General features: G+C 39.9%; 1 protein-coding gene across 1 annotated transcript in view; it reads right to left on the reverse strand.

Moving 5' to 3' along the window:
- Positions 1-30: 30 nt before the first annotated feature.
- LOC308662879 (phospholipid-transporting ATPase VB-like) overlaps positions 31-13,952 on the reverse strand; it is a gene marked incomplete at both ends in the record, with an annotated part of 51,217 nt that continues 37,295 nt past the window's right edge. Inside the window, 6 exons of the mRNA XM_081319022.1 lie at positions 31-54; positions 137-397; positions 4,115-4,294; positions 8,256-8,485; positions 9,805-10,057; positions 12,005-12,132. Of these exons, the coding sequence (XP_081175148.1) occupies positions 31-54; positions 137-397; positions 4,115-4,294; positions 8,256-8,485; positions 9,805-10,057; positions 12,005-12,132 (1,076 nt within the window). The remainder of the gene's footprint in view (positions 55-136; positions 398-4,114; positions 4,295-8,255; positions 8,486-9,804; positions 10,058-12,004; positions 12,133-13,952) is intronic.

Raw genomic sequence — 13,952 nt, forward strand, 5'->3', positions numbered from 1 at the left:
ATGTAAACTGGTAGGCATGGGCTGCGTGGACTAGAGCTGCTTCATCTGGGCTTTCTGCCTCATAACAAAATTCTCCCTGCAAAGGCCCATGGTCTCTGCCTGCAAAGCTCCTCTCATTTGAAGAAGGATCTGAAACCCCACAGAGGTCATTCTCACTGAAGGACTCCCTTCTAAGACTCTCATCATCTGTTAAGCTGGAACAGCTTTGAGTAGGACATTCATCTTTCATTTTTGATTCAGCAGAGGCCGTGCTGCTCTCAGTGTTAATACTCTCTCCTAAGTCTGAACTTGATTGAACTGATGTCTGGCTGAGGCTTGCCAATTTCAGCCACTGGAACAGCTGGTGAATTTTCTCCAGGGAGAGTCCTGACTGCTTCATCAGTGATGGAGTCGTAACCTTCAGAGAAAAGAGGGAATTGGGATTAATTAAAGCAAACATTCTGCAGTATAGCTAATATGAAATTGGACCACTTCACATTAACAGAGGAAAGATGAAAAAGGTGCTGAGTAATGCCTTTACTCAAACCAAGGGGCTCCTTAATTGGACATCTCGATTAGGGGAAATTTTGTTGGCTTCCTTATGTAGGTAGAAATCAAAGCTCTACATGAACAGTTTAGGAATTGAGATACTTATAAACTCATTACAGAATCTTTCCTAGGATATACAGCACCCTTTTTAATGATTGAGACAGAATGGATATGACTGAAATTTCTGGGTACTCCTTCAGTGTTTTAAGCTCTGTAAATGGTTTAAGGGGAAAAGTGGGTGCCTTAAAGGTAAAGGTAAAGGTTCCCCCGCACATGTGTGCTAGTCGTTTCCAACTCTAGGGGCCGGTGCTCATCTCCGTTTCAAAGCCGAAGAGCCAGCGCTTGTCCGAGGACGTCTCCGTGGTCATGTGGCCGGCATGACTAAACGCCAAAGGCGCACGGAACGCTGTTACCTTCCCACCGTAGTGGTCCCTATTTTTCTACTTGCATTTTTACGTGCTTTCGAACTGCTAGGTTGGCAGAAGCTGGGACGAGTAACAGGCGCTCACTCTGTTATGCGGCACTCGGGATTCGACCCGCCAAACTGCCGACCTTCTGATCGACAAGCTCAGCGTCCTAACCCACTGAGCCACCGCATCCCTTAAGCCTCAGAAAAATCCCCAACGCTCAAATGATTATGCCTTTTTTCTGGTCTATGGTGGTGAAGTGACTAAAATATTTTCTTACTCATCTGCCTGGTTTACAATCTAATTTTACCTCTCAACTCACTTCCCCTGATATGCATGCACACACCAAGGGGCTTAAAAAGTCTTGGTCTTGCTTGCTATGATGTGGTAACAACATTTACTGATTGTGCCCTTTGTGGATCTTAGTTTAGGCAAGAAATCACACTGGTTCCAGTGTGAAAAATGGCCAACTCAGGTTGTACGTGAAGATGATAGTATTTCTTATTGTATAGAAAGACAGATTATTATTTTTTAATGAAGCTCATATTCACTGCAAATGGAAGAATTAATTAAAGATAGAGATGTATGAGTCAACCCATTTTACTGCATGACAGCTTCGCATTGCCATTTGTGTATTCCACCCAGTTTCTATATAAGTTTATGGAGAAGATTATTTAAAAAACTCTGCAAGAAAAAGTGTCTATATAAAATATGATTAAGTGGACCAAACAACATTCCCAGGCTTATCCTACCCATGGGTAGCATCTTGCTAATACTTTAGAGTAGTGTGGAGTATTCATGCTGTTCTAAAATTCCTTTTATTGGGTTACACTGAGCTGAATATTTGGGGTGCCAGGGACCAATTCTGTGGAGGGCGGTTTTTCTGCAGACTGGAGGGGGGGAACATGGTTTTGTGTGCTCTCTGGATCCCACATATGTGCAGATGGGGCTTCACTCGCCTGTGGAGTCTGGTTCCTGGCAGGTCATGGATGAGTGCTGGTCTGCATCTGGGGGTTGGGGACCCCCAATTTAGAACGTAGGGGATTGTGGAGACAGAAAGCTGAGCATTATATTTCTTTGCTCAACCACAAGGACTTTTCTGAGTGCATAAAATAGTTCTGAAAAAGAACTGAGTTTCAGGATGGGATGTATATAAAAATTGCAATAAGAAGGTGAAGGAACTTGTACAAAAATTTAAAGAGGAATTGGAAGCGTTTCAAATGGAGCTGTCAAATGAGACTGCACAAAACCTTCAGCAGGTCCAACAGGAAACTGAAAGGGGTGATACTGAACTACACATATTGACCCTTCTAAATTTTTGGCTTGATTATGGATTACAAATGCTTAATGTAGAATATAAATGGAGCAAATACTTCTCAAAAGAGAAAAAAATCATTTGAAAAACAAGGTAAAAATTTCCTACAAGTGACACATATTGGGAAAAAAGACACAAATTATAAAACTTGGGTGAAGAATTTATTTCAGCAAAAACCAAAAAAGAAATGGAGTTGTTTTGTATATAATTTTTTATTTTTTTATATTTTATATTTCTTAGCCATCCATCTCCATTAGCAATGGGCTCTAAATCACTTGGATAAATCCTCCACTGAAACCAGAACTTGTATTGACTGATGACCATAGTAAATTTGTTGGGGTGAAAGTTATTTCAAAGGGACTAAGACTTTGACATGGGGAATTTGTGCCCCAAATAAGGATAAAGTAGTGTTCTATAAAGGACCTATGAAAAGTGTAATAAAAATCTATCTTTTTTTAAAAAAACTTTTAATAAAATTATAAAAACTTGCAATATAACTCAAATTTTGACCGTAGCAATTAATAAATTAATATTCTTGTTATAACCAAGAAATACGATATATCCTAAGGTTATTATTATTATTATTCAGTTTAAATATATTGGTTTTCCTTTAAGAACAGAGCAACACTTTTTTACAGAAGAAAAGATCCTCATTAACATTGGCTATTTTTTCTTAGAGTAAGTTTTCCTAGAGACTTTTAATTGGCATGTTTTAGCTGATAAGCACAGGTAGCTTAAATGTATTATTTAAAATAAATCTATTTCTTTGACTTTATTCTTCATAATTTAGTAGAGAAAAAATACTTAGGCTTTTGTGGGGGCTTTTTTTGAAGAACCTTTTAGAGAATCTGTGAGTTCATGTTTAAACATGGGAATATAAACCATAAAAAAGTAATAAAAGAAATTGATGCTTTTTTAAAATGTGAATTTAATTAGTTTCACCTTTTTCTTCCTAAAGTGGATGTTTTTCTTCCTAAAGTGGATGTACTTTGGATTTGGTCCAGGTTATTTGATATTCTCATTTTTTCAAAGATGTAGAGAAAAAGTAAATAGAATTAGTTCATTCATTTCAAAATGTGTTTCTTTTGTTGTAGATTCCAACAATAAGGTAAAGGTAAAGGTTCCCCCACACATGCGTGCTAGTCGTTTCCGACTCTAGGGGCCGGTGCTCATCTCCGTTTCAAAGCCGAAGAGCCAGCGCTTGTCCGAGGACATCTCCGTGGTCATGTGGCCGGCATGACTAGATGCCAAAGGCGCACGGAACGCTGTTACCTTCCCACCGTAGTGGTCCCTATTTTTCTACTTGCATTTTTACATGCTTTCGAACTGCTAGGTTGGCAGAAGCTGGGACGAGTAACAGGCGCTCACTCTGCTACGCGGCACTCGGGATTCGACCCGCCAAACTGCTGATCTTCTGATCGACAAGCTCCTAACCCACTGAGCCACCGCATCCCTTATATTCCAACAATATATTGCGCTGAATGTCAGTCCTCTATTTTCTCAATCGTAGATTTTTTTATATGAATAAAATTGTACAAGATATTTATATGTTATTATTTTGTGCTGCCCTTGGTAAAGGAGTTGATTGAAACTTGTTTCTGTACAATGAATTATTGTTTTACTTGCACTTTCTCTCCCCTTTCAGTGGGATATAGATTAAATTCATACACACAAAGGTAGGGAATCCTGCATATTAACTAGGATTATTGAAGGCCAAAAGTACAGAAATACTCTCCCTTGACATAAAGCCAGATTTCTTTCTTCCCTGTTTGAGAGTGGTTGCCATACACATTCAACTATTATATTCAGTAAATTAATAGAACATTCTTCCTCACTTAGCAAGGCAGTCAAAGTGAAAGATTACCCTTTGCCTTGGTTCAGTTGCTGTGGAGACCACCACCGTGTTGCAGAGGATCAGAGCAAGGAAGAAGTCTGTGATGGAGGAGGTGGTCCCTCCAGCTGTAAAGGATTTAAAAGATTCTGGCGGGCATGAGAGGTTCTTCATTTTCATCAGCAGTCTGTTGTCAGGGGTCACATCTTTCTCCTGAAATGCATTATTATTCAGTTAAAAAAACACATTTGCAGGATTAGGATTGTGTGAAAAATAGCATCTTATGCTGGGTGTTGTAAAGCTTTCCAGAACACTGTGTTTGTACAGCATGATAACAATCTAAACACAAAGGCAACAGGGCAACTTACTTTAGTTGCTGAATATAGCCATGCATATATAACTATTCTCCAATATTACAGTTCATGTGTCAGTTTCAACAGGGGTCAATAGCACATAGGTTTCCATTCTTCTGAGGTCATTAAAATAAGGACCCTGTGAACTGCTTGGAGAGGGCTGCAAAGTCTTATTGCTATTGCTATCACATGTGGCCCTCTAATTTTCTTCAGATTGTGCTCCTAAATTCAGTGGTGAACTGCCTGAACTGTGATTCTTTAATTTTTCTTTGCTTTTTGGGGGCACGTGAAAGGAAATAAATGCACAAAGCCTCAGACAGAAGGGTCTATGACAATTCGCTGCAGCCAACTCACCACAGCCATCTCACCACAGGACAACTCACTGTGGAACAAGAGTTACACAATTATCAAAGAAATGGTGGAATAGAATCGTTACAGAAAGGATGCAAAAGAATGAAATGTGAATGGCAACAATTAAAATATTTTTTTATTCATTTTAAATAATTAAATAGAATTGTTAAATTGTCTTGCAGCGAATTGTCTTGCGGCAAAGTGGCCGTGGCCAGTTGTCCCACAGCAAGTTGGCTGTGGTGAGTTGGCTGCAGCGAACTGGCTATGACAAGTTGGCTGTGGCAAGTTGTCCCATTCCCCAGACAGAATTAGCTTATTATCAATAATTGCCAAGGTTCCTAAAATATGAAAAATGTACCCTCAATGTTCTGCCCCAGCCTCCTTTGGGAAAGACATCAGGTCCTGCCATGCTTGTCTCTGCCCAAAAAGCCCCCAAAACGTTTTCAAAGTATTATCCATTGTTAAAAAAAAATTACTTGCACCTGCATTATAGTTCAACATCTAGAAGAGAATATTTATAGCTTAGGGTTGAACTGTGAGGTCCTTGGTGCTCTCTGAGCTAGGTCGTTTTCTTGCAGAGGTTTCATTACCAAAACTGATGATGTTACCTAGTTTGGTAATAACACATCTAAGAAAACAAACAAAGCTCAGAGAACACCAAGGAGTTTACAGTTCAGCTTCTTTGTATCTTACTTTTGGAGGGATTGGATATCATTTGCTGGATGCCAGAGACATTTTACTAAATACCGCTGGCTCCAAGCTGAGAAGGAATAGGGCTGGGTGAAGACAGATCTTTGGGCTTCCTTCATGTTTAAAGGCAGGGAGTCATAACTAACAATAGTCAGCAGTGACTGTTTTTGTTGCTTGCTCTCACTGCTCCATATTTATATCTAATTCTCTTCCAATAACCGAAAAACACATTTGCATTAGCAGAACAATAATCTTCCATAGGCCAATTGATTTGTTCTTCTCATTTGCATTTGCCTCTCTGCATCATTTGCCTGATTCTTGCCTAATACTTTCAGAATGCGCTCACATATAATTTTGCCATGTAATGTAGCTACCTGCCTGATTTCTTGTCAATGGTCTTAAGAGACAGATATTTGAAGGAGTCATAGTACTAACCTTTAACTCCTGTGCCTTTGTGGCATGCTAATTTATTTCTTATTCTTTTTACCTCCTTATTATTCCTGACTCTGAGAAAAAAATATATCAACACTGTATATTTGGGGCATATGCCAGGATATGCTTTTATACATAAGGAGGGATATTTAAATGGAACCCAATTTATCTGATCCTGATACAGATTTTCAAAACAGAAATTGGTGATTGCTGTTATACCTCTAGGAATTTTAGGCTAGGTTTGTCTTGTTTGTAAAGCCAAAACTTACTTTGTATTAATGCTCACTAGGACTCAGTGTAGGAATGTGCTTTGGTCTGAAGTCTCAACTATATTCTCTTATTAACAGAGGGAGAAAAATACAACAGAAAAAAAATGCATTTTTTATTTCAACCACTTTTTATACCGTGTTTCCCCCAAAATAAGACAGCGTCTTATTATTATTTTTTGGCTGCAAAAGAAGCATTAGGTTTTATTTTGGGGGGGATGTCTTCCCCCCCATTGTCTTGCCTTGCAGCGGCAGCATCAACAGCAGAAGTCTGTGTGGCTACTGGCGGCCCACTTCTTCTGTGGCTGCTTGCTGCCACTCACATCCGTCACCCCCGGTCTCACTTTCACTGGCAGAGGCCTTCAGGAAAGGCCTCTGCAGCCCAGAATGGAGCTCTGGGTTGATGTGTGTTGCCCCCTGCCCTCCGTTTTGCCAGCAGAGCCTTTTCCTGGAGCTCCATTCTGGGCTACATAGGCCTTTCCTGAAGGCCTCTGCCAGCAAAATGGGCCCAGGGGTGCTGTGTGCAAGCGGTGGTGAGTGGCTCCAGAAGTGGCAGCCATGCAGGCTCCTGCTGGACAGGCTGTTGGTGCCGCTGTCATGAGGCAAGGTAGCTGTTGGGGCATGGGATGCTTGGCTGCAGTGGTCCTGAGGTAAGCGGGTGCAGGGCGCATGGGGCAGCTCCACCCTCCCGTCCCAGCTTGATTTTTACATGTGTGCCTCACCCCATCTCATGCAACCAGATAGTGGGATGGAGTGGGCAGGATCTTAAGTAGGTTTTATTTTAGGGGTAGGGTTTATATTAGGCACATGCGTAAAAATCAAGCTAGGGGTTATTTTCGAGATAGGTCTTATTTTCAGGGAACCACGGTATGTAGTTTTTCCTATGTATATGCATTGTAACTATATGTTTTGTCTCTTTTTCTTTTTCTGTATGTTTTTAAAAAGCAATAGAATCAATTTTAAAACATCAGATGGGGAAAATATGACTCTCTCAAATAAGACATATCCCGCACCTTGCATATTACTAATCTCAAAAGGATTGCTTCAAATATGTATACATAATCATAGGATCTCAGAGCAAATTTTGCCTGATGATTTTGGCCCCTATTGAACACCTTAATATTACTGTCATCCTCCCCCCTTGTCGGAGCCTGAATCTGCTGAGAAAAATGAGCTGGAACTGGAGTGGATGGAGGTCAAGGGAGGGGTGTCTGTGGATTCAGAGGAATGTGGGGAAGAGCAGGCTGAAGCAGGCCAGGGCCCTTCAGGGTTGGGACAGGATGAACAGGAGAGACAGCGTTCAGGCGATGACTAATGGCCACCCCCTCCTGATCCTAGAGCACGGAGAGTGGAGAGAAACAATGCAGGCAGGCTCAACTACTCGGGAGGAGAGCATCACGCCCCTCTCCACAAGGCACACCTGGAGACTGAGATTTAAGGAGAGGGGCATTTGTCAGGAACAAATGCAGAATGCTTAGAGGTTTGTGTGCCATTGCTGATCTTGGAAAAAACTCTCTGATCTCTTGTTCTGTGTTGTGATTTCTGCTTGGAAACCCTGAAACTGACCATTGGACTGGCTGACAAACTTGATTTGGTGTTCAAAGACCTCAGATTGAATTTTGGCTTCTTTTCTGAAACTGCTCAGGCAAGCTTGTATTTCCACAGACTCGTTAGATTTTGGATGTATGTTTCTTTCCTTGTTATCTACGTGGCCTTGAGTGAATTACTCTTCTAATCTGTGTGTGAGTCAAAACCTGAAGGAGGATGGCTTGTTCCATACACACACTTTCCCTGCCTGAAGAGTTAAAAACTTGTGAAACTACTTGCAGCCAGAGGCTGCTGAAGGTGTGTGTGTCTTACTTTGTTCTGCAGCTTGCCAGAAACAAGGGAGCATATGGGGAAAATTGGAGCAAATAAAGGGCGGTTTGAACTGCCAGTTGACTGTTTTCCCTTTGTGCCATGCCCTGGGTCATCACAATTACCCTCCATTTCATACAGTTACAGCTGAGACTGTTTTTCCTTCCCTAAACCAGCTGTAGGAACAAGGTTATATAATTTAAAGAAGTGAAAGGCCATACTTACAAGGGTGCTGCTAAATGCCACCTGAGATGGAGCTATTCCCCAGAGACCCTGATATTTCTTTCTTGCACGTCCCTGAAAATGGGGCCGAGCACTATGACATCTTTGCAAAGGCCTAGTATTGTTTCTCTGTGTTAGTGTGGTTGTTTCTCCAACTTTGGAAGGGAGGCTCAAATGTTTTTTCCAGTCTTCAGTCTCTGAATCAATTTCCTTATAAGAATCCAGCCGCTTAGCTATGAAAGATAGAAAGAACCAAGAAAGTGTAGTGGTTAAAATGTTGGACTTGAAAGACCCAGCATCAAGTCCCCACATATACCTGGGCTCACTAGGTGACTTTAAGCCAGTTATGCTCGTCAATCTACTCCAAATGAGTTTTAGTGAGATAAAGAAGGAGATCACTGTGTTTGTCCCTTCAAGCTCCTAAGAAAGGTGCCCCTTCTATTAGTTCTGGCAGGGCAGGCAGAAACAATGGGGGAAAGGCAGTCCTGCAAGTCACCGCGGGGCAGGAATTAAGCCTTAAGGGGAGTGGTGGGATTCAAATATGTGAACAGCCGGTTCTCTGTGTGGATGCTGCTTCTGGAAGTCCATTCTGGGCCTGGGCAACAAAAAATTAGCTACCTGTTCTGCCGAAGTAGTGCGAACTGGCTGAATTCCACCACTGCTTAAGGGGAATGGGGGGGGGGGTCAGGCGCAAAAGATCAGGTTCACATGTGAAGCTCTAATTAAATTGATTTATTACTACTCATGCCTATGCACAGGAATAGGCTCAACTAATGATGAGCCTCTGCTAGGAATTCAGGTCCCTTACACACAATCTAGGAGTTAGATAGGGATGAATAGAATTCAAGGGGGGGTTGGACTTAACTTGTTTGTAGCTATGTAGAGATTCTAGGCTGATCCCTCTTTTAATTCCACCCTCAGTTTCTGCCACTCCTTTCCCTACAATGGGGTGTTTGAAGGCACTCCCACACAACTAGGGACTTCCCTTTTCCCAAAGTTTGCTGCATTTCAGCATTGCTTTGTGCATGTCCTCACGTTTGTTCCTTGGGATGGGAGTGAAGTTGAGGTAGCCAATGGTTTCTCTTGCAGGGAATAGTAAGCAAAAAATTCTGAAATCCCCAGAGCTGAGATGAGGTTCCCTCACATTTCCAAAATAAATGCTGGATGGATATCTTATCTTTGTTTAAAGCTGAAGCTGATCTGATCTTGGTTCAGCTTCTCCTCATATAAGTTCCTTGTTTTCACAGAGGTGCAAAGAGCCAGCATCTATCTCAAAATACCCTTTTGTACCCTTCTCTGTGTAAGGGACCTGAATCACAAAGTGTTTACACTGTGAGAAACTCCTCTATAGATAAATGCATGTATAATATACTGTAGTCCTGTCTCCTTTATTTGCACACAACATATCCTGTAGTCTAACTCCTTCTCAACTCTCAGGAAAGGACTAAGCTGTGGGACATTTGCTTTTCATATTTGAGGGAATTTCTTTCTCCTCCAGCAGTTTTCACATTCAGACTAATTTAGCACTTAAGAGCAAGCCAACTAACCTTACCATTTTCCTGATGTGAAAATTCCTTCCCATTAATTGTACATCTTCGAAACACCATCTTGTTCTCCGTCAGTGTCCCTGTTTTGTCAGAGAAGACATACTGAACTTGTCCCAGGTCTTCAGTGATATTGAGTGCTCGGCATTGTATGGGCAAATCTTTCTCTTCATTATACAAGTCAATATCATTATGAATTAAGAAGACTTGACCCAACTTGACTAGCTCAATCGATATGTAGAGGGAGATAGGAATTAAGATCTGAAAGAAGACATTTTTCAGCATGTTAGAAATTCTTTTGCTGGATACTTTTCTGTTTCTTTTTTGACATTAACAATGATTGCTACAAGATGTCTTCACAGAGATTTCCATAACATCCCCATGTCTTACTCTGATTTATAGCCCTTCAAATCTACCGAGTACCCACCCCTTCCAGTGCTTCTTTCTCAGCCATCCTGGAGCTCAACCGAAGTCAGGAAAATAATGACATTTATTTTCCATGGCTGGTAAATTTTACTGTAATATTTATAGCAGTTTTAGCACTTGATTTTTATTATCTGCTTGATATTGTTTTTAAATTTAACTTTCAGATTGAATGGTACATCGTAATTATATTGCTGTTTTAAACTTTTCTGTTAGATCCTGTAAGACCCTTTTTAAAGAATGACCTTCAAATATAAGAAATGAATCTATAATGACACATTATAGTAAGAATATATAATAATAATAACACAGACTACAATGGGATTCTTCTGGAAAGTTGTAATATATGATAGTATGGATTTATATTAGATTAGATCTACTACTTTTACTCTAAAATTGGAGCAGTTTCTAAATAAATTTCTGCTCAGAATTTTCCAGTGAGACCATTCTCTCCCTGTTTCTTTGCAATCCCTGGCACTTTTCATTACTGTCTGTCTGTCTGTCTGTCTATCCACCCATCCATCCATCTATCTGGAATGACCAATTTCTTGCAGCTCCTACACCATGTCTAAAACTCACTCTAAATAGGAACTTGCAGTCTGCTGGGTGCATTTAGAATTCTGTGTAGATCTTCCAAACCAAATTTCCTTCTTGAACTGTATTTGCATTACAGGTAAATCCTACTGCTACTCATACAAACCTGAATGTTTTTGTCCTGCAAACAAATTTGCAGCTTAGGTCAAGGAGTAAAATTCAGACAGGTAAAATGGCAATGATTTATGTTATAGTATGGCAGCCTCAGCCTGATCCCCACCTTCACATTTTGTGAGCTGCTTTAACTTTTAACCCTGAGCCAGGATCAGTTTTCTTTCCTAGTTTATGTAGTAACTTCCTTCTGCATGACAAAAAGCAGGAATGACATAAATTATGAAACAAATTATGAAACAATTGTATATGTATTTATATGTACAATTTGATTTGATTTGATGCTGCCTGATTCTAAATGATTCTTAATTATAAAAGGCCGGGCTTCTTTCTTTTTGTTGTTGTATTTCTTCTCCTACATGCCAGGATTACAATATAGAAATTTCTAAAAATTGGTGCTGTAATTTCCCACCCAGCTGCTAGTAAAAAAAATTAAAGAAATAGGCTTTTAGTTGGGGCTACATATGTACAATAGGAAACTACAACAGATATCCTCAGAAATTTTAAGCCCAGCTCTCTCTTCTGCAGTCGTTGGCTACCAGAAAGAATACTTGAAAAAAGTGTGGTCCAACCAAGACTACAAAATATTCTTCATTCCACATCTAAAATCATATTTAAAGATTACCACCAAAAGAATGAGATGCTGTTTGAAGCATTAGTATTAATACTGAGATATTTCTCTCAACCATTGATTGGTTCCTAGCTGAAAGAAGAATAACAGAGTTTATTTACAGCTCTTTCATATTTTAAAAGTGCATTTGAGGAGTAGCTATGTGATTATTATTAACCAAACAAGATAGAGCAATAATTTATTTTCCTGCATTGCCACGAGGGTGGCTAAACCGAAGCTGTGATACTGAAAAGGATCCAAGGGTGTCTCTTGAGTTCAAGGCTGAGATACAATGCGAATTGGGGTTCACACCTAGCTCATCATTAAACTGCTTGACTGTTCTGTTTCTACATGGCACTGCCTATATTTCCTTGAAAGAAAGCCCTTGGAATGTAATTGAGATGTAATCCTGGGTTAACACATAACCTTAAACCTCCTTTTCTCATTCATGCAATAATGATTTTCCCCACCTGTAAAAGGATGATCATTGTCAGGAATGTGTAGAAACCTGCAAGAGCTGGAGCAAGGTAATTGCCATTTACATCTGGGATGATAAATAAGGGATGTATGAGAAAACTTCCATTCCAAACACTTTGACCTGCATTCAAATACAAAATATTTGAGATAATGAACTCAGCAGAGCATATGCAGGGAGTTGAGAAGAGGGAGGCAAGCCCATTAAAATAAAATATAACAAGTTGTATTCAACTATGTTGCTACACTGATGGAGCAGCTTTTGGTAGCTGGTATGGATTTCTGTCCTCCCCTTTTTTCTGTCCCTCCTCGATCCTCCCCCCTCCCCCCTCCCCAAATTCAGAGCAGGACCTTCTGCGGTAATTATGGGATCTAATGAGATGGAGAGGAGAAGAAATAAATATCCTTTTGCATGAGTAGAAATTCATTGGTGTAATGTGGTATATAACCAACATGGAATTAGTTCATTACTTTGTAATAATTCAACGGACAGATTCCCCCCTCCCCCCATAGTTTTGTTGCACCCATCATGGGCTATTTACTCTACAGCTGTAACCTGTAACAGCTAATTCCACTTCAAGCATTCGGATGTGGCACTAGTTTATAAGCCATTATCTAATAAACAGTTAGAAAACAAACTGTACTGCTCTTAAGTGTATAAGATTGGATTTTCTATGAAATGAAACGAGATTATTATCAATAGATATCAGCATCTGACTTTTTCCTTAGAACGAGTTTCCATTTAAATGAAATACAATCAGTGCGTATTAAAGAGCAACATTAAAATCTCTGGCAAAGAACATTGACAAGCAAAAAAATAATCATATTCTACCTACCTCCTTATAATGAAATGTATGTCAAAAAGAAATACTTGCAGGGCAATCCTGGGAAATCTGAGGAAGTAGATCAGGACATGTTCCCCAGTTTTAAGACTTACAAAGATTAAGACTAAACTTGTTTACAATTCACTTTTCCACCTTTTGATGTATTTTTTTTCTCCCTGAAAGAGGAAGACATACTGCATTCCCACTCCATAAAACTCCTCCAGTTGCAATCCCAGATTAAACCAAGACTATAACTTGAACCTGAAGCTCCCATTTTGTTAAAAATGAAATGAAAAAAAAAAGACTGAACTGATGCTTAGTTAGGATTCTTCATTTTTAGATAGTTCAGCTCTTTTTGTCTGGCTAATTCAACAGATTACAGCCATGTCATGCCAGTTTCCTCAAAGGCTCTCACTACACAAAACAAATTAAATTCCAGTGGAGCATTTTGCAACTCACTTGCAGACTGACATTTAGAAATTGGGACACAATTATAGGAACATTTGCTACTTCTGCCAAATATTTATTTGTGGAGTCTTGGTGGACTTGTTTTCATTAGAATTTGACATCCTTGCAACTCCTGGTCACATTAGGACACAATCTCTGCAATTGGTAAGAGAGCAATCTTTCTTTTGCTATTTATTGAAATTGATTGGTACCATCTAGGGAATTTACAACAATGAATTATTAATTTTAGTAGCAAACATTTTCTCTACATCCAAATTTCTATCCATATTGAATGGGCTTTAGTACTGTTGTTTTCAAAGTGTTTCTCATAAGCTTATTATGGGCTTCACAACGAAAGGACTAGAAACGGCAGACAAAAATTCTTCAAGGCCATTATGAATCATTCCTTGTAATTTGCAGCTGGACTCCTACTCTCAGTGCACAATAGAAAAGAAAAAAAAATAAAGGAGTCTGTGCAGATTTTACTTCCCTAGTCATTGCCAATTATAGGGAGTGGTGCTCATCTCTATTTCAAGGCCATTGAGCCAGCACTGTCTGAAAACATTTCTGTGGTCATGTGGCCAGCATGATGTCACGGAACATTGTTTCCTCTCCACCAAAGTGATACCTGTTTATCTACTTGCATTTGCATGCTTTCAAACTGCTAAGTGGG

This window comes from Vipera berus (assembly GCF_964194415.1).
Source record: "Vipera berus genome assembly, chromosome: 2".
Lineage (NCBI taxonomy): Eukaryota > Metazoa > Chordata > Lepidosauria > Squamata > Viperidae > Vipera > Vipera berus.